This window comes from Scardinius erythrophthalmus (genome assembly GCF_964197995.2).
Source record: "Scardinius erythrophthalmus genome assembly, chromosome: 11".
NCBI classification, from domain to species: domain Eukaryota; kingdom Metazoa; phylum Chordata; class Actinopteri; order Cypriniformes; family Leuciscidae; genus Scardinius; species Scardinius erythrophthalmus.
The window spans coordinates 8,509,982-8,536,098 of NC_138231.1; the positions used below are offsets into that span (position 1 = coordinate 8,509,982).

General features: G+C 36.3%; 1 protein-coding gene across 2 annotated transcripts in view; it reads right to left on the bottom strand.

Annotated features, from left to right (window-relative positions):
- The window catches only part of cep85l (centrosomal protein 85L), a 59,336-nt gene extending 34,116 nt beyond the window's left edge, over positions 1–25,220 (bottom strand). For both annotated transcript variants that reach the window (XM_081377830.1, XM_081377829.1), the window contains exons 1-2: positions 24,858–25,220; positions 21,211–21,369 (exon numbers count right to left, since the gene is read on the bottom strand). In XM_081377830.1, the coding sequence (XP_081233956.1) occupies positions 21,211–21,369; positions 24,858–24,906 (208 nt within the window). In that variant the 5' untranslated portion in view covers positions 24,907–25,220. The remainder of the gene's footprint in view (positions 1–21,210; positions 21,370–24,857) is intronic.
- Positions 25,221–26,117: the final 897 nt, after the last annotated feature.

The following is a 26,117-nucleotide window of genomic DNA, read 5'->3' on the forward strand; positions in this document are numbered from 1 at the left end:
CACTGCCTCGGACACTTCGCTTACACTTCCACTTAAGCATTCAAGCTTCTTCAAAGCTTAATATTAAACAGGACGCGTCACATTGTCAATATTTATTTATTGAATTCTATATTAATGTGCTGTTGCTACATCGTTTGGCAATCGTAATCTGCCTACTACTGGGCTAAGAATATTTTATAGTGATTATTTTTATCATTAATTATTAAAAATGTTGTTAATAATAATGCATTTAATGTATAAAACAATAATAAAAATATTATTAGGATAGAAGTAATAATAATAAAATTAAATTATAAAATAATACAAATTATTATGACAACACTTTACTTAAAGCAATTATGTACAATCAATGCATTATAAAGGTATTCATAATGTATGTTATAATGCATTATATCTTTTCATAAATAATTGTAAGCAAAGTTAAAATGATTGAGTCCTTGTGACATCTGAAATTGGTTCTTTATTATGTATTTTAATACAATATACTTTCTAAAGGTGTAACAATGAATATATAGGTCTAAGTATTATAACTGGTTACAATTATTCATGAGACCATACAATGCATTGTAAGGTGCATTAAAAGGCATAATTAATGCATCAAAAATACTTTTATAATGCATTATATATAAACATTATAAATCTAGGCTTTAAGAAAAGTGTTATAATAATAATTATTAAAATTAAAACATAAATCTTTATTAAACACGGGTGTATTTTCTCTTCTTTCTTTCTTTTTTTTTTTAATCACCTTGCCTGCTATTTAGCTTTTTTTTCCATCCACACACCAACTACCGGTACTAACTTTCTGTGTTAGTTACAAAAGCCACTTGAAAAATTGACCTGTAAATCACGAAGTTGTGTTACAGACACCTGAATGGTTTTCAGTGATCATATCAAAGAATACAGATATCAATATTACGTTATAATCAGCCTTCTTGACTAACCTCTTAGGCTAAAGTAAACTGGCGCTCAGCTCTCCAGAGGTCTGAATAATGCGGATCTTTGTTGGCAGAACTTGGCACGAGAGTGTCTGCCGACACAAGACCAGCTGGACACAGAGAAGAACTGAGACGGCACATTCCACGGAAGAGTCAGTGTAGTGTACACACAATACAGTATTGAATACTGCCAAACAGCACAAAAAAAAAATAAAAAAAAAATACAGGGAATTACCTTGTTTTCCAGATAATGGCGAGACTACTCTCACTTTTACTTCTGGTGCAAAAACCGTGTTCACTACTGTGCAAAGGGATCACGGGTGTTTCTGACAACCCGTTCACAAAATGTCACCTGAGATTGACGTTGAAACCAGGTTTAAATGGGGATTTTGAGGCTTTCTGAACTTGAGCATAATCTTGGTCCTTGTTTGGTCTTCAAATTGTCATTTTCAATGTTAAATGAAAAAGCGGAGACCATAAAAAAGTAGCCTACACTTTTATGGCATTATAGTTTCATTACTTTTTCACCATCTCTTGGGAAAGGTCAAAGGAAATGAAAAGAAAAACAAGAAGTGAAAATACTCATGCAATGTATATTTACTCCAATATGAAACCATGACAAACTGCATGAGTACAGCAAAGAAATGTTTCTGGGGCCAGTTGCATAAAGTTTAACACAGCTGCTAAGTTAAGACTGTCTTATAAGAAGTCTGACCAACTAGCAAAAAAGTTAAAACTAATCAGTCTTACTTTTTGGATACAATTAGGCCAATCTACCTTTTTATGTAACTGATTTAATAAAGTTATCATTCTTAAAGAAAAAAAAGATGACTAACTTGTACTACAGTAAGAAGTTTATCCTGGTTTAACATTAAATGCAAAGAAACAAATGCAGTTTCTTACATTGTCTGCTGATTTCTGAAGGAGCAAATGAGGTGGTGTAAAATACGACAGATTAATTATTCATTTTTACATCTTTAAGAGGTTTATGTGTAAAACACACATACAGCTCTTTAAAATGGAAGGGAACAACATAAGCCCAACATAATGAAGTGTATTCTATGCCATACCATGATTTCACACTGAAAACTTGTGTTTTCGATATGACAAAAGAATTTTAGCGTACAACATGTTCACTCTCTATCCTTATATAGTTAAATGGCCTCCAAACCCTCCTTGCATTTGGAGTGCCGTGCCATTCCAGATAGGTTGGACTAAGCCGCCCAGAATAACCTCATCTGGTTCTACTTTACACTGGGGTGGAGGAGAGCGAGGCAGAAGAAACCAGGACTGCTGAAGCCTCGAGCTACGGGTGCTCCATTCCCAGAATTCCCAGCAGAGGGGGGACAACCCACTGACAAGCGTCGGCTATCTATCAGTGCTGAATAAATGTGACAACTAGGTTTGAGAACAGTCTATACAAACTGATTAGAATGGTACAGATCAGGGTCAGATTGAAAAGACTTCAAGTGAATTCAGTTTGGTGTTGAAGCTCATTCACATTGAATCATTTAGCAGACGCTTGTGCTGTAAGTGCTGTGACCCTTCCCAGTTTAGTCTAACGCAGTTATTGTGATTTCATGATGGTGGAGGACAGGTGAGGAAAGATTTGACTGGTCAACATCTCCCAGGGGCTGAATCGATGCGTTTAGATCGATGAACATACTCTTTGCACTTTCATGTGATTTGGGTTTCTTGGTGTGTTTCTGTCAGATGCTCTGTGATAAACGCGGTGCCGTGCGTGTTTGTATCTGTAGGATTTTGAAATGTGGCTCACTGAAATCTACAAAGCTCTTCCTCCTACTGAGATCAAGCCATTTCTAAATCAAAACTTTTTTTTTCTTGCAATACCGCCTGCACTTCCTCCATGTTTTCTTACCTGACTGACAGTGTTTGACAGATTTCTTTCATACACTTTTGGCTTGAGGAAAGGAAGAGGAAGAAAATGTGGCATGATGTATGGATGGATAGATGAGAGTCAAAGATTCCAGACTTTGCAGTGTGAAATGCCAAAAACACAAACACAGCATCACATCACCACAATAACTGTCAGAAAATATCAGCAATCTGTGTCCAAAGTGTCTTCAAGCTAAACCATCTTCCTGCGCCGGAGTAAGCGGAGGCGTTTTGTTATTGCAGCCGCCCTCTCAACCCCTTACAGCTGGTCACAGCTGGAACAAGTGTTTATTTTTATTTAGCAATAAGAAAAAAGTGCTGGCTAACAAGTGAAAGTTCATGGTTATGTAACAGCATAAAAGCAACTTTGAGTGGTAAAGCAAAAAAAAAAAGACAACAGATCAATGAGAATGAGATCAATGCATTTTTCACAGGATTCCTCTACTGAACATGTTCTTCATATTCTCCACTGGAGAATATTGTGATGAAATTATAATTGTGGTCATCAATGAATCATTGTTTTGAAGCATTGTTTTTCAACACATCGGTTCTCGAATAATTAATTTGATTCTGGCTGCAACTTAATGACTCAATTATTCAGTTGCAGAGATTCACAGCTCACTGAAAAGGAAAAATATCAATAGAAGGTAAAATTATGGTCTGTACATCACACAGTTCTATTATATGACTTTAGAAGACTTGAAATATACCGTGCATGAGTCATATGGACCATGTTTCATGATACAATAACAGTGCTGTTGCTCATGGTCATATGCACAACATTAATGAATAATTGTACACGGTTAAGGGTAGGCGAACATGAGAGTACTCCATATCTAGTGTATCACAACACACTCTGACGTCACTTGTCAAGCACGTGCCTTCTGCTTGTGGACTTGATAGTCTTAGCACATTAGCACATATTTAGCAACTGCTCTTAGGTTTCACTGCCACATCCATAACCATTAGCCTGGCGCCAAAAAGACGGTTGCTGGGGACCAACATGGAACTCATGGGCCATTCTCGTAAGGGCCTCAGGCCAAACCAGGTCTAATAAAAGATTAGGCTCATTAGAGAGTCAGAAGAACGTGATGGTTGCTTCTTGAAGTAGTGAGGCTGGTGACAGCAATAAGAAGAAAAAAAAAGGCAAGCTTAATTTAGGCACAGTAAATATTACTTGTTCACAACATATAAGGGGCACTGTATAAATCGTGACATCATCAATGTACTGTAGGTAAATTAGTCAATCACAATCACAGGTGATAGGCTCAAACACTTCACAGATTCCTATGAGATGGAACGACTGAATGATAGAATGATATAGATAGACAGACAGACAGATTTTAGGTCACATGGTCCATATGACTCAGACAGACAAAATTAAAAAAAGACAGAACAACTGATTTAAAGATAGACGGAGAGAATGAATGATGGAATGGCAAATAAAACGAATGGCAGTCAGAAAGAACAAATGATAGATAGATAGATAGATAGATAGATAGATAGATAGATAGATAGATAGATAGATAGATAGATAGATAGATAGATAGATAGATAGATAGATAGACAGACATATAGATAAATAGAAAAGAAAGATAGATAGATAGATAGATAGATAGATAGATAGATAGATAGATAGATAGATAGATAGATAGATAGATAGATAGATAGATAGATAGATAGATAGATAGATAGATAGATAGATAGATAGATAGATAGATAGATAGATAGATAGATAGATAGATAGGTAAGGTAGATAAGATAGATAGTTAAGATAGATAGATAGATAGATAGGACTAATGTCTGTGTTTGGAAACTCATAGGAGACGTCCTTCCTCAGCCAAGGCTCTAGAAAACTCTTCCTGACGTGCCAGTTCTGTCAGCAGTCAGTATTTCCGTCTCGCTGTTGCATCACCAGCTGCTCAGAATTCCACAGTGACACAAGAGGAGTTGATGTAACGGCTCCGAGAGGAGGTCACGGCCAAGCCTCCAGAAACATGAGCGGCACACTGCAGCAATGGCGCTACGTGTCATATGAGCTTAACTGCTCTAGACAGCCAATTATTACTGATGTAAACCCCTCCAATTCTGGAATCTGTATTCGATGTAAAGCACTAGATCATCTAAATAGGAAAATTCTGTCATCATATACTCTCCCTCATGTTTATGTACGATTTTCTTTCTTTCACTGAACACAAAACATTCACACTGCAAACACATTCACTCTTCTTTCATACACTAAAAGTAAATGGAGACCAAAGGCTGTATACTAGCTTGATAACATTGCTGATGGTAACCAGACAGACAGATGGCAATGTGTAATCTCCTCCAGCCATTAGAATGAATGCAATAGTAAGGATGGTCACAATGAGTGTCAGCCGGGGTGGACCAGGAGTGCTAAGCTGAAAAAAACACAAGCCTCAGCAGTGTTTAATGAGGGCCGAGATGACGCGAAGTGTGTTTTCAAACTGGTGAGGCTAATTATCAGCTCGGGGAATAGAAATGCTGAGCCATTACAAGGTGTCGTGTGCATGTATTTGTGCATACTCGAGGGAACCTGGAGTGCTAACATGCGGCTTGATCTCGTTATGAAAAGAAATGCCGAATGTGCAAAGTCACAAACTACTGTAATACAGGGATTGACGAATACTTTTTTTCCCAAGGAGCACATGGGCTCCTGATTTGCAAAACTTTAGAACTTCAGTGGCGCAATGCAAATTTATCAAATAATTTGTTTTTCCTTAATAAATTGATGAGACATTTACAAGCAAAATTATTTAATTTATTTAAATACAAAAAGTACACAATATACATATATATATATATATATATATATATATATATATATATATATATATATATATACACATATATATATATACATATATTTATTTCAGCTTCAAACTTAGTTTATTTAATAATTATGGAATTATTTATATTTGAACATTGAATTAAATGCCAGATACAGTTTGTGTAAAAAAAAAACAACTACAACAATAGTAATAGTAGTAATATAACAATAGTAATAATAATAAAAAAACATGTTCTGCAAAACACAGGACTTTTAATAATAAACAGGCCCAAAATGCACAGGGACTCTTATTTTGAAATTACTTTTCTACTTCCAGCTGCTCATTCAAACATATAAGGGAGATAAAAAAAAGCACTCTTATAACCATCTAAAACATATTACAATATAAACACCATAAAGCAAACATTGTCATAAATCATCAACAGTATTGTTGTTAACCAAACAGTTGATGGGCCCCCCTGGTTTGGTTTGGTTACCGATATTCTTCAAAATATCTTCTTTTGTGTTCAGCAGAAGAAAGAAATTCATACAGGTTTGGAACAAATTGAGGGCGAGGAAATTATGACAGCATGTTAATTTTTGGATGAACTATTGTCCCCAAAATTAATGATAATTAAGTCTTTTCTTGAGCTATTTAAGACTAACCTTAATACTATAATTTATAACCTTAAACTCAATAATAATATATTAGTAATAATAAGACTGGGCGTGGGGACCTACTTTTTATCCGCACACATTCTCCTAAATACCTTTTACGGCTTGCACACATCACTGTGGAGCTCTGTAATAGTGCATCATACTTACTAACTTCAAGTATTACCAGTAGAGGTTGAAGGATCACATGTCTTAACATACAGTACCAGTCAAAAGTTTGGAAACGTTACTATTTTTAATGTTTTTGAAAGAAGTCTCTTATGCTCATCAAGCCTGCAGTAAAAAAAAAAAAAAAGTAATATTATGAAATATTATTACAATTTAAAATAATGGTTCTCTTTTTTAATATATTTTAAAATGTAATTTATTTTTGTGATGCAAAGCTGAATTTTCATCAGCAAGTACTCCAGTCTTTGGTGTCTTATGATCCTTCAGAAATCATTCTAATATGATGATTTGATACTCAGTTATTATCAATGATGGAAACAGTTGTGCTGTTTAATATATTTTTTTTGGAATACTTTTTTCAGGATTCATTGATGAGTAAAACGTTAACAGCATTTATTCATAAAAACAGCATTTATTCAAAATAAAAACATTTCTAACAATATAAATCGTTACCATCACCTTTTATCAATTTAACGCATCCTTGTTGAATTAAAGTACTAATTTCTTAAAAAAAAAAAATAGTTATTGTTCCCAAACTTTTGAACGGTAGTGTATATTGTTACAAAAGATTTCTATATTCTAAATAAATACAGTTCTTTTTAACTTTTTATTCATCAAATAATCCTGAAAAAAGTATCTCAGGTTATAAAAAAAATATTAAGCAGCACAACTGTTTCCAACATTGATCATAAATCATCATATTAGAATGATTTCTGAAGGATCATAAGACACCAAAGACTGGAGTACTTGCTGATGAAAATTCAGCTTTGCATCACAAAAATAAATTACATTTTAAAGTATATTAAAAAAGAGAACCATTATTTTAAATTGTAATAATATTTCATAATATTACTGTTTTTTTTTTTAACTGTAGGCTTGATGAGCATAAGAGACTTCTTTCAAAAACATTAAAAATAGTAACGTTTCCAAACTTTTGACTGGTACTGTATATCATAAAACAACATGAATGACTACAGCTCCTGTTCATCATACAAGCTCTGTATTATCTCTGGTCCTCCATTTATATCCGATAAACCGATCAATCTCCTCCTCTCATCAATCGCATAAATTATGCAATCCTTTCCTGTGTGGTTTTTCACATCCTTCCATCAGCAGCTTGTTTTAAAGCAAAGGCAGCATTATGGCTGCATTCATATTGATCTATATCCATATCCAGTAGACACATGTCTAACTGGGCTGCCTCCTGCTCCTGTGTGATTAGTTTACCTCCTTCCTGTGAGATAAAGTATGTAATACAGTACTACTGTACTAGCACATGGCGGTTTCTCATTCATCATACATGTTCGTTCATTCCCTCTCTCCTTGCACAGCGTGTCCCGTTTCATTCACGAGTTTGAGGCCATGCGACTGGCACAGCCTTTTTTATACAGGGTGAAGAAAACGTCAGGACAAGACAGGCAATCAAAATAAGACAAGTGTGTCTTTTCATTGTGCCACCTCAAGCTAAATTATTAATGAATATATTTAAATAAAAATACATAAAAAAATAAAATAATAATAATATATATAGTGTACTTTTGTGCTGCAAATTGTCCGGGTTTCATTGGCTAGAGCTGAAATTAAAGAGAATTATCATACAGTTCTTTGTGACAGTTTTCACACAAACATCTCTCCAAACCTCATCCTCAAACGCACTGCAGCTGGTGCCTGATGACAGACGTCCCAGCCCTCAGGGGCCACAATAACAGAGACCTAATGCACATTTCACATTTACCACAAAAGGGCCATCATCACAGCCGTAATGGCTAACATGCGATTCCCAAACAGATGAAAGGAGGTCAATATAAAGGAAGTTCTATGTACAAGGTCCCTTTATGGCTCAGCTGTGCCAAAAAAACATATGGAACAGTTTGGGATAAAATGGTAAAATAGGATAAATAGAGAGAATAAACCAGTCTGGAGTTGAGATGAGAGAGGATTAGCCGGTGACCTCATTCATTACAAGAGAAGCCGCTCTCCTTTTCTACATTTAAAGTCTTTCATGAATTAAATTTACAATTTTTACAGACTAACAAAGCTTAGAATTCTTATAGGTCTAAAACTGTTTAGACAGATATTTTACAAATATGCACTTACAACATTCAACAGTTTGGGGTCAGTAAGATTTGTATTGTTTTAGGAAACTTAATTCACCAAGGGTGCAATAAATTGATCAAAAGTGACAATAAAGACTTTTAATATGTTACAAAAGATTTTAATTTCAAATAAATTCCTTTCGTTGATGAATCATGAAAAAATTTATCACAGCTTCCAAAACAAATATTAAGCAGCACAACTGTTTTTAATATTGATAATAATAAGAAATATTTCTTGAGCCGCAAATCAGCGTATTAGAATGATATCTGAATGTCATCATGTGACACAGAAGACTGGAGTAATGATGCTGAAAATTCAGCTTTTCCATCATAAGAATAAATTAAATTTTAAAATAGAAAACAGTGATTTTAATACTGTAATAATATTACTGTTTATACTTTAAAAGCATTAAAATGTATTGTGTATTGAGCAGAAATGTAACATATTTTGTCATATTAATTTCTAAGTGAAACTCTGTTGACGACACAACCAACTGTCTACTATATCTAGCACACTTGATCTACAGCAACTACAAATGCTGAGTTTAGTAGTGTGAAATGTGATTACACAAAAAATCAGCAAAACACACATTACATAAAATAACTGAGACCTGATCTTGACCTGATCAACAAATTCCACTATGGAAAAGTCAAGAGAAGCTTCGTTCCGGATATGTGGAAACTGAAAGAGTCACTTAAGTCCAAATAGTTTCCTTCCTGAGGTGGAGCACCAGATACAGTGAATTTAACATGAATTGTTCTGTATGTGGGGCCTTTGAAAGTACAGGTGAAGCTGCATATGATTATGTGAATATGGGTGAAGCTAACCTGATAAAATGCACTGGTGATCATTCCATGATGGTGTATCAAGTCAAAAACTGTATGTTCTATAGTTATAAAACACTATATTCAATAAGAGGTGCTAACCTACTTTTGTCAGCATGGCTCTTAGTTCATAATTAGAGAAATTACTCGGTCTCAGCGGGGAGGTTTTGCACAGGACTACATCTTGCAGTGTTTGAAGGACTGAAAGCTCTTATCTTCCTCTAAGGCAAGAAGATTATCTCTTTTGCAAAGCATCATTGGATTTCATTCTATTTTCTATATGGCTGGTGATATGACTCATGTTTCAATGCGGCACAAGTAAACAAAAGTCTTGCTTTCACATCCATGATTATGTGCAAAAATACATATCCTGAAAATCAATTAGTCTGTGTGATGTCTGAACAATCAGTCAGCTTGTTGGTCATAAGGAAGCCCTGTAAAAATTCGAATACATTTTTTACTTGATGTGTCTTTCCTAAAAACGCACAACACAAAGGCCCAGAACATTCACTTGCACAGACCAACAATTAAAAATATTTGGACTGACAGTAAATTTCTTAAAATATATTGCTGAGGAGGGTGAATGTGTTACCAAAGCGCTACTTTGATTATGATGGTGTTGTAAAAGGGATGAATTTAGAGTTAAACTTCATCTAGTCAAACAATATTGATGGCAAAATACTGATGAATCATTTTAACCAGTAATAATGAAGAACAACAATAAAAACAGATCACAGAGCTCCTGGGAATCTGGCGATTAATTGTAGTCACCTATTATGGCAAAGTATTCATTGAGAATTGAGTTGAAGGGGTCATGAACTGCATTTTTTTAATAATATTTCCTGAGGTGCACTTATAATGTTAGTCAGATTTTTACATAAAACCTTGTCATAATTTAGACTTCAATGTAAACGTCCACTGCTGTGATTGGTTAACATATTTGCATATGAAAAAAGTATTACACGAGTAACTCTCAAAATCTTTTACTACGTTTTTACTATTACAGCTGTCGAGATAAACTAATCGTGAAAAGTGTTGATTATAGCGTTACATTTAGATCTACTTCCATTGCATTATGAAAGGTTGCAGCGATAAGCATTAGCCGATGACAGACATGACTGTTTAGCGCATGAATGCAGTGATCTTGTCATTGCAACTTGATTTCTGCACTCTCACAAATGCTTTCATCTTAAAAGTGCGAACATGATGTAAATAAGAGATTCATTGTGCAGTGTAGACAGCCAGAAAAGTGAATGATGTGTCCATGTGATATCGTCATGATCTTACATAGCTTCCTGTTTACCAGATAACTCAACAATGAACTGAAACCAATGGAACAGTCAATACTAGCTTATAACTATGGCAGAGAGTGTAGGTCACCAACATGGGGAGCTTGGAGGCTTCAAAGCCGCATCATTTGTCTATTAAACAACATTATCAGCAAGATTTGGTCTCAGACATACAAAAATCCTCATTGAATATCCCAAATCACTTAGAAATACAACTATTACGAGACTAAATAGATGTGAATGCGTTGATGTAGCATTTTTGCTAACTCATCCTTTAGCCATTTTCCAGCACCATGTGATTCCTAATATAGATTTTTTTGGCTTATAACAAAACTAGTCAAACTTATTTTCAGATGGAAATCCTTACTATCCCCTGTCCTCCATAATACGCTCAAGATATGCTGGATACTATACAGATCTGTTTTCAACACAGAAAAAATGTGAGTTAGCCCGTCATGGTTGTGCGGTTATAACCCAGAGAGATTATTAATTAAAAAGGGCAGGGCAGAAGCTTCCAAGTGCGAGCGTGGCTGCACTCCAACTGTAATTAGACAGCCTCACACAGACATACTTCCATCCTTTCACGCTGCTCTCATCCATAAAAAAATAAGGCGTCTGATTAACTGTCCACATACTGCACAAACTGGTTCTTCAAGTTATGGAGTTGTGATAGAAAATCCTATTTGGGTGAGATTTAATCAACGCTCAGCTTGACCCTTAATTCAGAATTGATTAAGTTGGTGTTCACATGCACAGAAAATCCTTACACCTCTGCCAAAGGGTGAAACGGTGCGTTATTTCTGGACGACCCTGCACTAGCAGGCTTTTCGACACCATTGAGCTTTTAACACACCACAATATGTCCGATGAGTAAATGAACATGCCAGCTGTCTCAAAGCAGACACCAGAGAACAAATACTGGAAATCAGGTAGCCCAATAGTTCAAAAAAAATTGAACAATCTGCAAGCTTTCTTGTCAAAAAATAAAATAAAAAACACGGTTGTTAGGCATTACTCCAGACATTGTACTTCATAAAAAGACATTTCACATCATGGCCACATCACTAACTCGGGTAAGAGGATTATCTCTTTTGCAAAGCATCAGTGGATTTCATTCTATTTTCTATATGGTTGGTGATATGACTCACGTTTCAATGCGGCACAAGTAAACAAAAGTCCTGCTTTAACATCCATGATTAGGGATGTGCAAAACTACATATCCTGAAAATCAATTAGTCTGCGTGATGTCTGAACAATTAGGCCTAGTCAGCTTGTTGGTCATAAGAAAGCCCTGAAAAAATCTCACAGACATTGTACTTCTTAAAAAGACATTTCACATCATGGCCACATTACTACCTCGGGTGAGTATTAATTATCAATAATAGTCATCAGTCAGTTTTTCCTTAAAGTGCCCCATTATACTATTTTAAAGGTTCCTAGTTTTGTTTTGGAGGTCTCCTACAACAGGTTTACATTCATCCAATTCATCTCATAATATACATTGCACATCAAATAATTTCTCAAAGAGTCTGAGACGATTTGTTTGAAGATTCGGTCTCTCTAAACCCCTTCTTTCTGAGAGCCTACTCTTCTTTGATTGGTCAGATGGCCCAGTCTGTTGTGATTGGTCAACCACTTACAGTGCGTGCTGGAAATGAAATGCCCATTACCATATCTGAATTTCAGCTCCGGAGGCTTCCTAAAGCTCAGCGACTGTACACACAGCAAAGACAGTAACGAATAACGATTGCCTCGATTTTATATATGATTGAAATAATTAATTGTAAATTACAATTGTAAGTATACATCATAATAGCATAGTATACATCATAAGGACCAAACCTTATATTGTGTATTTAGAGGTCTGGCTATGTGAAGCCAAGTGTTATCCAGCATGAAACTTCCAAAAAACAAAACAAAACAAAAAACATCTTACCAGGACTACTGACCCCTTTTCCACCAAGGCAGAGCTGGTGCTGGTTCGGAGCCAGAGCCTAGTTTCAAATCGGTTCTTTGTTTTTCCACCGCCAAAGCACCAGCTCCGAACCAGTAAAACTGGTTCTTAAGTAGCACCAAATCATTGCAGGGTCTAAACGGAGCCAAGAAAGAACCGCTTGCGTCAGAGGCTGGGGGCGGGGTTACCGTGACCAACAAGACGAATAGAAACTTGTGACCGCCATTTTTAAATAGCAGCTAGTCGAGCTAATAGCGGCTCGATTATAATATCCGTCTATGTAACTTACGGCGAGCTGCACGAACGCGTTGGATTCCGATGTATTTTTGCAAACCCATGAGCATCCATAGTATTGCAACGTCCGTTATTGTTGATGGCTTGTTCGAGATGCATCGGAGCGGCGAGGACCGATCGGAGCTGCAGGAGTGTTTGGAGAGCATACGACTCCTTGTGCTTTTAGATCGCTATCGCAGTGCTTTGATGTCATGCGGCGATCGATCTGCGAGAAGCCGATGCATCTCGAACAAGCCTGGCGTGTTTGGCGCTACCGCACTAGCGGTTGCTGGGCAACATGAGACGTATACAGTGACGTAAGATCTGGCTCTGTTGTGGCTCTCTAGCAGGTGGAAAGGCAAACCGGTTCTTAGTAAGCTCGTCAGTCGAACCAACTCTGAACCAGCTCTGGCTCTGGCTCTGAACCAGCACCCGGTTCTTGTTGGTGGAAAAGGGGTATTAAAGAAGTCCAAGCTATTCAAAGAATGGCTAGCCAAAGCTGAGAAGTACAATCCTTACAAAGCTTATATATTTAAAGAGGGTGAGGAGTAGCGAAAGGCTGTCTTTAGTAGCAGTATTTGGCTGGACTGTTACTGATATAAAAAGTGATTGTTTTTGGCTTTGGGAGGATGTGCTATTAGGCTAACTGCCATGAAGCAATGCACACCCAATGCATATCTGCAAGGCAAATGAACAAATTCGTCTTGCATGCATCAGCTGATATAAGCAATTAACAAATTTAATAAAGTCTACCATATACCTCATTAGATTGGAAATACCTCATACATTTGCAAACGCCCAAAAAATCTAGCAGTTACTTGAGCAAAGTGGTTTTGGCTCTCATGTAAACTAAGAAGAGAATGTTAATTCAGTGTTGTGTCAAACTCATTCCTCATTCAGGGTCTAAGCCATCATTAGAGCGATGAGTTCAGAGCAGCTGGCATATAAAAATGATTCGGGGTGGGGCTATGGGGTATAAGGCGCAGAAGGCCATGAGCAAACAATACCCCCCTTAATCATCCTAACTGCATTACCCAACTCTCAGTCAAGCGCTAATCCCAACTGGCTAATCAGACAATGCCAGGAGCTAATCTAGCCCAAATCTAATAGAGAGTAACATTTTGACCTGGAATTCCCTTGGGACTAGGATGTTCGGAGAAGATCAGACAGATTTGAAGAGAGAGATTTGGTTAATACCACTGGATTGATAATATTATTTTAAACAGAGTAGCAACTTAAAATGGCAAATGTAAGATCGTTTACCAGTTTTTGAAACTGATAAAGATCATTAATTTGTCAAAAATGACCAACTGTCAACGTAAATACGATGTACAATCACATCTCCAACCAACCACAGAAAAACTGAGACCCATGTGAAAACCAACAATAAAGTAACCATATTACTAGGGATGGTCCCAAAGCTGAATGCTTCACACTCCTTTGTAGGCTCCGCTTCAAACACACAATTGATTTGGCACGTTTTACAAAGGATGCCTTACTAATAATTAGGGCTGGGCGATATGGCCAAAAAATCATATCTCGGTATTTTTGGGTTAAATGGCGATATACGATATATATCTCGGTACTTTCTACATTTTTCCATTTGGATAAAGAAAATCTGTATTTATTTAAAAAAACATGCCATTTTCATCCTGCCCAATGATATCCTACAAACAATGTTGATATTGGAGGATATGGAAACAAATATAGTGAATGTAATGTAGGCTATGCAATATATTATGTGCAAAAAGGTGGTTAAAATCACATTACATTCCAACAAAAATAATGCTTTTGTTTTTAAATTGACTAAAGGCTAAACTAAAAATGAAAATAAAAACAAAAGAACTTAAACTATTAGCCTGCGTTTGATTATCCCGTTATAATGGTCACTTTCATAAAAATATACTTGTAGGTTTAAAATTCCCCATATGGCATAGGCCTATTTATTGTTTCCAACAACAAACATTTTAGCAATATGTATATTTTAGTCAGAATTATTGCGTTACTATTCTATTGTGCTCCGTCTGTTTGGCGCGCATGCGCGCGGCGTCGCTCATTAACGGAAGCTTGGATATTAGCGGAGATTCAATTGCAGAAGCTCGTCCTCTCCTGACAGTGAAATGGACATATTTGTTTGACTTTCTAACATTTACAGATGGAGAATATACCTGTGAAATGTAAGTTAAGCACTGAGGAAAGCAACACATCTCAAACGCATTAAACAGCGCAAGTATTTATCTGTCAGTCAGCAACAGTATCTGTCAGTAAGCATCTGACAGGGCAAGCTGCTTTAAACTTGTTAACTATATCTTACCAGTTATTTTGAAGCCCTTAATATAAGCTTGTGTCATGTTTAGGACAAATTGTACTATGTAGGCTACTTTCACTGCGGCAGCTCACACTGCGTCTTCCGCGTTTTTCAGATGTGCTCGTATCAAACTACTGTATCGATATAAACGGTATTGCCTCATTCCATATCGTTTCAAAAAAATATAGCGATATATCGTACAAACTCGATATACCGCCCAGCCCTACTAATAATACTGAATAATAATATATATCTATTTTCCAACTTTATTTTACATAAAGATTGCTATAAAAAAAGAATAAATCATTTTTATGAAACACATAATGCATCTTTGCTTTGCTGAAACTGTAAATGTAATAGAGCTAAATCTAAAAACATGACGTTTATTGAGTTTTGACGCGATTGTTCCCGGTGCCCATCACAGCATTTACAATTTACAACGTGTTTTACAGCGTTGAGCAATGTAGCTAATCACAGACACATCCGTTGATTTCTTGAATCCATTGGCCAATCAGAGGTGTTTAAGTTAATCATAATCCAATCATCGTTTTTGAGTTTTTGTCCAGTGCTGAACTCTGCATGCTAGCGAATCCTCTCATTATAAACAACAAAGTGTAGACACGATGTAAATAAGAAGATTAAATAAGAGATTCAATGTGCAGTGTAGAAAACTTGATTATAATGGAAGTTTGTGAGATCGCGATGAACTGAGATGAGTGACATCTAACCTAACCTAACCTTAACCCTAACCTAACACTTTGCACATTTTTTAGGCTAATCTATTTAGAATTTGAATAAAAGTTTCGCCCTTCATGCTGCTGAGGACCAATGGCCACTTACACAGCAGCAAAGTGAGATAGATGGATAGATAGACAGAAATTGTTATAAACAATGCAAACTCACAGCGATCACAAATACACTGGAATGCACGTCACTTTGTTGAGATTGCTCCTTGTGTATTTCTGGATGCTTCAGTGGCATCCAAGGCATCCTTTCCAGCTAGTCTTAGGGCACCTCTGTGTTTATTCTTGGCTGATAAGTCATGCGATTCGGGTTTCCTTTCGACACAGCTGATCCTCACACAGAAAGATGACACCTACCATCCTAAACTACATTGCGTAAGTGCTCCATGGAAATGCATGTGCCAGGAGTGCCTGGCAAACATTCAAGGACAAATATGTTAAGGACCCAGGACAGAAGACTTTCATCCGATTACTGACAAATAATCATTACTCAGACAGATCGACAGATCGGAAGTATGGCAAGTGGGGCAATAAATGTGATTCTGGTCTAAATAAGTCCAGCTATGTCATTACCTTATCACTAATCCCATGCAAGAGTTGTTGAAACAAGAATGAAGCTTCCGATAGGAGCCATCAACCCCCCAGGAGTAATTATGAAGCTGCTGCCCATAATAAGGTATAATTAGTGACTCAGGTCATGAGGCGTCCTGGTTCAAGACAAAAGGAATTTCCTGTGCCTTGTTTTAGGTCATCCACCGGCAGCTCATTTGGAGAGAGGGAATTCTGATTCTCAAGGTGGATGAAAGTAGGCAAATTAATCTTCAAGAGGACACATCTCTGGCACGATTCTCAAGGTTAAACGTGTCACAGGAAAGCCTGACACTATAGACTAGTGAAGACGTCTTACAAGGAAAACTTACTCTGTCATGAGACCTTCAGAGGGCCAAATGGTAAGATCACAACTGATAACTGTTGAGCAACCTCAAGACTTAACAACTTCACTCAGACCGGTTACAATTATTTTATTAGATCTACAAAATTACTTTCGATATGTTTGTAGACAGATACACTAATCACTAACTTTCACCAATAATTTAAATGGTACCAGTTTTTTTCAGCATTAAACAGGCCAATTCATAACCAAATTTCCTTATGATTTGTATCTAATGCATTGAATCCATTAGTCTTATTAAGCGTGTTTAAGTTGGCTTGAGGCATGGTGACTATGCATCTGTCTCTATGCATCTGAGGTCACATGTGCTCAAAAGTGACTGAGTACAATATGACAGGATGTCCTTAATGCAGGACATGTCCCCAGGCTCACAGATATGCAGCACCGTAATGAGGCCGTCTGCTAATTATGAAATCCACATGAGGAGAGCAAACCCACACCATAAAAACACAGAAAAAGCACCTTTGACTAGCAATTAGCAATAGCATTAAAAAAAAGACAAACTAGATCAGTGATTCCCAATATATATATATATACACACACACTATGATACAGTATATAAATAAAACAAAATAACAGATTCTAAACCAATTTCTAAAGCTTCAGAAAAGATTAGGAAACACTGAAACACTTAAATCTTGAGACAGTAGCTATTAAATTATAGAGTGCTGCTGTCTGTCCATTACGGCTGAATTTTCCAGACTGTTTCAGTGTTTTATAGAGTGAAAATGTAATAAGCCAATTGCACGTTGAAAACAAGATATAGTGGTTTTGGAGAGGCTTCCAGAATAGTTTATCCCTTTTTCATGTAGATTACAGACAATCAGTCTGCATTAGAATTCTAAATGAAGGAAAGATTTGGGAGAGAGGGACTTCAGGCCAACATAAAACCATCCTTGAGCACAGCACAACATAGCGAGATTTAAACAAAGTGAATCCCAAATCCATCCCAGCTTAATATTTAGGATGATTCCCCCAAAAATGAGTAAACACGTCGTTCTTTTTGTTTGAGCATCCTGACAAGACCAACACACCAACTTTGAGTCGACACCGTCAATGGCAGATGTTAGAGTGTTTAGAAAACCTATATGAGAACCATTATTTTTGCAATAGTATATCCATTCGTTAAATTATATCCATCTGCTAAATTATATCCATCTGCTTAATATAATTATAATTATTGAAAACATCATTAAAGTAGCCAAAGTATTTAAAAAAACAAACACACCACAAAAACTTTAATATTGACAATGACAAGCATTAATATTCAGCTTTGACGTTGAAGTTCTACATGGATTTAGTCATCATGTCTAGCAGTGCAGGGGAGGTCATAGTTATTTTCTCTACCATGTGGTGATATCACGGCTCTCATCCTACACAGTGATTATTACAGATGTTTCCATGGCAGATCTGCCCTACTTCTGGAGCCAACTCATACTGGCTGTGTGCATCTAAATCGGCACCGAGACAAAGCCCTGAGATCAATCTTGACTGAAACAAGCGTGTTTGGACTGCGTGTTGCACCAGTACCACTTGGGGCATTTAATTTAAGTCACAAGTTTTCGCAAAAGCCAAAATTTACAACCCAACAGAACAGAACAGAATGTATGAACAGACAGTGACTCTGTGCTTGACCTTGATTTGAGCCCTGAGCGGAGGCGTATTTACTGCACTAATGATAAAGAGATCAATTTAAGCAGGGAGTTGTGTTCAATACGAGCATGGCCACGGTCAGCCTGACGGCAGGACGGCCCGTCTTTCTGGATCACTGAGCCAGGCAACTGTCAGCTCCCTTTAGACAGCAGTGGGACAGGAAGTACCGTGAGATAATAACCAACACGGCCACTGCATGGAAATATAGGGCAGGATGGTACGCCTCCAGCTGGGAGCTCACACTGAAAAAGACATGATATACCATTGGATAAATACATCATAGCCCTAGGCATCAATTATAATGACAAATCAGGGGAGAATAAAACCCATAGATTTACATTGAGTGAGGGAGCACAAAATTTATCCAGCGATCACAAAATCCTAGAGACTTGGGGGTGGGCTGTTCTGACCACCTAGCAACACCCTAGCAACCACCCAGAAAACCCTAAAGGCCTCTTCACACCAAGGACGAAAGGAATAAAGATATAGTTCTAACAATCGTTCTCAATATTAAAGAACAACAGAGTTAACACTTCACACAACAACTATAACGATAATGGCACAGAGAAACTAAATCATTGGAATCACTTTCAGAACGATTTTATCCAGCTGATGAACAATCAAATCATTGACAGCCAATCAGAATTCAGCCTACTGTAACGACCTTTTGCATTTAAAGTGACAGACAATCACGTGCTTTGCTTAGAATAAACAACGATATTGTCTGCTGCTGTGGACGCTAATATAGTTGTCTTTTTAGTTAACAACCATATAGAACACCCTACAACTGCATGTGAACTTGTAAAAAACGTAGTGCTATTCTAGTATTATTTATATATCATTATTATCGTTTAATATATAACATTATTTATACATTGTGTGTTGTCACTGAACCCATCACCTTGGCACTGCTAGCATTATGCTTTACCAGATGAGACACAGGAACTCTACTGACATTGAGAGTCTGGATACGGACCACCAACATCTAGTAAATAATGCTCATTAGTGCCACTAAATTTAAGTGCCATTCAATTTGTATTTGTAAATGTATTGCATGGGTTTCTTTTAAACTTAATTGTAAAAGAACTGCCTTCCACTGAAATCCCCTGCATAATGCATGAAGAGTAAAGTGCTACTTTTTTTGACTGAGCTGCCTTGTGGGTGATTATAGCTGCTAAGTTGTAGGTAGTTATTTACACTAAAATATGTATGACCATATCAGAAATACCATGGAAGAAAAAAGACGAAGTGCATCTGCTGTGAGTCGTGACTGTTTTGACAATCACTATTGTAACTAAAACCTTCTCCCCAACCTTGAAAACCCTACATTTACCAAATTAATAACCTGCACATTTTATATTAGATGATAACATTGTGGCTAAAATCTTTCAATGCTTTATCTATACTAAGACTAGTATAACATTAAGACTAATTTCAACCGGAGAATAACAACTGAGAAATCCAAGTCAACTTAATTTCTACTCATATTTCTCTTTGCAAAGATAAAATCACTAAATACATGCCAAAAAGGCCTCTTCATTTACTTGCACAAGCAGACATTACCATCCAAAAGTTTGCAATCAGTAAGATTTTAAAGAAATTAATACTTTTATTCAGCAATGATGACAGTAATAACTTTAACATTGCTATAAAACATTACTATTTTTAATTTTAAATGAATGCTATTCTTTTAAACTTTATATTCATCAAAGAATGTTTAAATGTTTCACCAAATTAGCATTTGATCTGAATGATCAAGACTGGATAAATGGCTGCTGAATATTCAGCTTTGCCATTTTTATTTTAACATACATTTATATATATTATATATTATATATTCATATATATATATATATTTGACCAAACAAATGCAGCCTTGTTGAGCATAAGAGACTTCTTTCAAAAACATTTAAAAAATCTTACTGACTGACGGAGTATAATTGTTCTCACCTTTTTTTTCTGCTTTTAAATTATTCCAATGCAGGCATCCTTAACAGGCACTAAACTCTTGGTCTAGATTCAAATTGTATGTTGTTGGCCTTATAATTCCTATGTTGTCTAACATGTTAAATAAAAAAAAAAGTTTGGCTCAATGTGAAGGATCAGCTTGAGGCACCAATAAACATACATGTGATTTGGAGTGTTTGGATGCAAACAGTCATTTGGCAAAAGAGAAAACTCAACTATTTCACATTACTCATCATCTTATAATCTCTACCCATAAGCCACTGCACACATTGGCCTACATACATTTAAGAGACATTGAAGCGTGACCCATTTCTAGAGGCTTTTACAAAACGTTGCTTGCTCAGGATAACTTCTCAAAAATCAAAGTGGCAGACAAAAACCAGCCCTAGTTTGCCCTCGCTAAAGCATTAAAATCTCTGTATTTGTTGGTCATGGCAAAACTGGAGCTGATGTTCAAAGATCCTAAGTTTCTGTCTGACTAAAGCGATGCATAAGGACATGGGTCATGACTTCGGGCTGATTTTGTAATGAGCTTGCTAGAAAAAGTCTGACTGCGAAAACCAGCCGTGAATTACAACAGCCGATCAATAATACGTTTCACCCCTCACAAAACAGATTAAGGCTAGTCAACCAAGCCACCCATGGTTTGTTCGAAAGTAAGCTGTGCCATATATGTCGTACCTTCTACGCTGTCAGAACACGAGGTTCCAATGCCGGTATCGCCACTGTCCGAGGCAGCGCTGTGACGTCGCCCGCGGCTGCTAATGCCAGTGGCGGAAGAGGAAGCTTGCCATGCTGAGTCGCAGCCTGGGACCCATCCAGGAGAGGACGTGCTCGAACCTAGGAAACAAACAGAACAGGGTTACCATGGAAGAGGAGGAGACAAACAGAGGGATGTCATGTCCAACAAACACATGATTTCAAACTGTTCCACCATTTAACTGTCTATTCACAATGAAAGACTTTTAGTTAAGTCAAGTGAGCATTCAATAACGACAAGGAAGTGCAATTCTCAGATCGCCATTACAAAGACCATTACTTATATTGGAAAAAACTGACATTGCGATCTTTTGTTTTCCTGCGATATATATATATATATATATATATATATATATTGCGATATGAAAACAGTTTCACCATATGAATAGCTCTATTTGGAAAGAATGAATCATTCTAGAATGATTGGAGTGATTTTGTAGCCTGTAGGGGAGTGAATCTGCATAGAATAAACGAATTACATCATAAGTACAATAGGGCAAAACATACAAATTAAGTGCTTTTGCCTATATTTTTCAGCTAAGTCTAACAGTAGGTACAGAAATTGAATAATCAAATGCAAAATAACACCGCATAATCTTCACTGTATAAATTAAATGTAGCTTTTTGTTAAAGCTACAAGTTATTTTCTCTTTGTATTTTGTTCTTCAGCAGCGGGTATATTAGGCTGCTTTACTTTAAGAGCTAATGCACAGATCCAATATAATGATCCGCATTCGTTTTCTTTCTCAATTGTTTACGTTCACGTAAGCCATAAGCCATTGTTTTTACGAGGATACTTGCCGAGACAGGCAGTTTGACATAATTTTGGGTGTACGTGTCCGTTCAAGCAAAGAGAACGGAATTCTTTTGTGCCATATTCCTCTGTGTGTGCGCACAGAAAACAGCGCAAGAGTTCCGAATTGGGTTCTCTTTCCTTAAAACATGCATCTACTTGCATTAAAATTATTTAAAATTGCTTGAATGTTTAAACTGACCCTCCATCATGACTCTATGATGGTTAAACTTTGCAATTAATCCGAGAATCATGCTTTTCGTGTGCCTGGTCTGAACGGATCACATATCAACTACGATCCCTATACTTGACATCACACATCCTGCGATTTGACTATCGTGGATGCGCACATCATGAAATCAATGCTAAAATGATTCAATGTGCAGCCCTAGTTAGGAATAAAGAACCAGTGCTCATTTAGAATCAGTTCTATTTACTCAAAAATGTAGCAAAAAGAATCGCTAAGACACAGAACAGTTTTGTTGTCTTAAAATTATTAATTCTATTAGACATAGCCTATTTATAGTTTTGTTCATTTGATATGTACACACTATCACTCAAAAGTTTGGTGTCAGTAAGTTTTCTTTTAATAAATTAATACTTTTATTCAGCAAGGACACATTAAATTGATCAAGTGACAGTAAATACATTTATAATGTTACAAATGATTTATACTTCAAATAAATGCTGTTTTTTTTTTACTTTCTACTCATTAAAGAATCCTGAAAAAAAATTATAACAGTTACAACAAAAATATTAAGCTGTTTTCTTGAGTAGCAAATCAGCATAATAGAATGATTTCTGAAGGATCATGTAACATTGAAGACTGGAGTAATGATGCTGGAGATTCAGCTTTGACATCACAGGAATAAATTACATTTTAAAATATATTCAAATAGAAAACAGTTCTTTTAAATTTTTATAATATTTCACAATATTAGAGTTTTACCACCTTTTTTTGCAAAATAAATGCAACAATGTTGAGCATAAAATACTTCTAAAAATAAAATAAAAAACTTAAAATCTTACCGACCCCAAACTTTTTAACAGTTTTTATCTGGGCCAAAAGTACTATACCACTAAAACAAGGTGAAGTTCAGTGAACCAAATGGTCAGTCTTGCGCTAGAGGACTTGTCCCCAATATCTGCTAGCCTAATCTATTCTGAAGTGTAGGCTAATCCGTTTAGACACCACCATTTAGGCTGTCCTCCGTAACGCCTGCCAGGAAAAAAAAATGGAATATGAAATCTCTTTTGCCAACATCTCTGAACAAACATGCTGATTTGCTTCCAGAGAGAACAAAAATTACTGATTCATAGTACAAAGTTTGGATGAAATATTATTATGGAGTAGATTACTACATTATTAAAAACTAAAGAAAAAAAAACACAACACCATCCTTTTCATTACAGGCAGGCCTACTATCAGCAAAATCAACAACTCCTGACACATGCAGTTTTGGTGCCATACATCTTAGAAAAATCACAAACTTGGAGCAATTTTCCTGATATAGCAGCTGAGAAAGAAAAACAAAACATACTTCAGATGCTTTATGAATCTTAAAGTTCAAGACCAACAGGAGGCCAAGACCCAGCTGAAATCACCAGAATCAAAAATAGGTCTCCATAATTCCTGGGTGGAAAAACCTCAAGTTCATACCAGTTCATATGAAAGTGATCCACATTAGCCATCGTGACTGAGTATCAGATGAGTAAATATCCCGGGTAAACATAGGGCTTGTTGTTGACGGGGCACCAGCCGTTCTTCAAGACCACCAACAGTTATGCAACATGATATGAATTATTAAACATACTGGCAGAGAGACTAGTTAGAATCTGTTGCATCACTGTTCAATATCTAGACAACTTTAAACACACAAAGTGTAAAAGCACAAACTACTAAATGGCCTAACACTGTGTATTTTACTTTCACCACTGAGCAATTTGCATAAGACACATGAAAGCAATTTCAATACTTGAGTGGGAAAAAATGTATTAAGTAAATTAATGCAATAATTTAAAACATAGAGAGTTTATAACAGTAAAAAATAAAAATCTGTTTTATTTACACCTAACATTAATAGTAGCTACAAGCATAAAACTATGTAAAATGTAATACTTTAGAATAACAACAAAATAAATGATTAGTGTTTTATATAAATTTTTATTTTAAGGAAAAACATGTCTTCACAACATTTCACTATTAACTAACTTTTAACTATGACTTTTGCCTCAAAAAACTCCTAATTACTGCTTATTAGTAAGGTAGTTGTTTAGTTTAGGTAGGATTAAAGGGATGTAGGATAAGGTAATGTAGAATAAGGCATTAATATGCGCTTTATAAGTACTAGCCTAATAAACAGCCAATATCCTAGTAATATTCATGCTATTGCTAATACGCAACTAGTCAATAGTGAGAACTGGACCCTAAACTAAAGTGTTACCATATATATAGCCTATATATAAGTTACACACAAGCTAAAAAAAAATAGGACCTATGTGTGCCACGGCACTGCATATATTAGAGAGCCCTCTGTTAGGGACCTTGTGTGTCCATATCTGTCCCTTGACCCAAACAAAGACCGCCTGAAGGTGACACGAGTGATGGTCAACATCACAACGCTCATAACGGAACATCACTAATACATCAGAGCCTGAGCGCGCGGAACAACAATACACGAGCCGTTACACGCGCCAGTCTGAAGATCAAACATGGCTGTTCTTATTAACATAATAGCTGGCTTACTGTGTCATTACACAAGCGGTAGGCTCTTACCTATCTTGTAAGTGTCGAATCCGTCCTCAAAATCGTTTCTGGCCCACATTGCGTTCGGTTTCACACCGATAGATCCAACAACGAGCCGTGACAAAATGCGCGAGCCCACCAAGAACAGGAGGGAGGGAGGGAGGAGGTATTTAAGTGAAACCGCATTCCATAGTCCCGAAAGACTGGAAGAACCTGGCTACGTATATAATCTAAAATCAACGCGTTTATATGTCGCTACAATAGTTCTGAAAGGGTATGCGTATGTCGCAGATTTGAGCCGTAGTTCAGTCATAAACTGGCATTCTCTTTCTGACTCGCTGGCAGCTGCATCGCGAGGATGTGATCTCACTGGCTCAGCTCCTCCAGAGACCCGCGCGCGCACAAACGCAATCACAGTTCCAGCGACACTGGCTCCTCCCACCGCACACAGAGAAGTGTAGAAAGAGCCCGGGGCTAGTTGTCACACACTGGTCTTAACCTGGCCTTAACCCTTATATGAGCATAAAGGTCTCTGAAGTAAGTCTGAAAATTAATAAATTGCTATTTTATCAACACGACACAACTCATAAAACATAAAAAAAAATATATATTTTTATTTTAATTTACACTAATTTGCCATCCTGGGAAAAACAAACTCTACAGTTGAAAATAAAAGCAATATTTTGAAATAAATAAAAGCAAAAGGAAAGGCATTTGTGTCACAAAAATTACTTGTGGCATGTGCTTCTTAGAAGACTTTTTTAAAGCATTATTTCACAACCATTTTTAATACAAAAAAGAGTTACAATTTATTTGAAGGTGTCTGTGTTACAGTAATTATACATTTATGTACTGAGTAATAATAATTAACTAGGCTACATGTACTTACTATGAGTAAGGGTTAGGTTTAGTTGCATCATTTATAGTTATTATGTAACATGTAACAAGGACACTGTAAAATAAAATTTTACCACAAGAAAAACACTCTTTCTCCACAGGGAAATTAGTTATGTGTTTTAAAATGTTATATAATAAATAACTTAAAATATATATAATAACTTTATTTATTTATTTATTTATTTGTTGCAGTTTCCTGAATTGTTTCAATTGCTTTAGGCCTACTGTTTAAATTTTACTTACAATTCTACAAAAGGCTTTTAAATGCAGCTTTTTAAGACTTTAGGTATGTGTCTGTGTTAAACTGACTTAAAAAGAAATATAGTACCGAAGTAAACAAAGACAACAAGCTGCTCTCCAATGAATGGGGATGATATATAAGCATATACAACA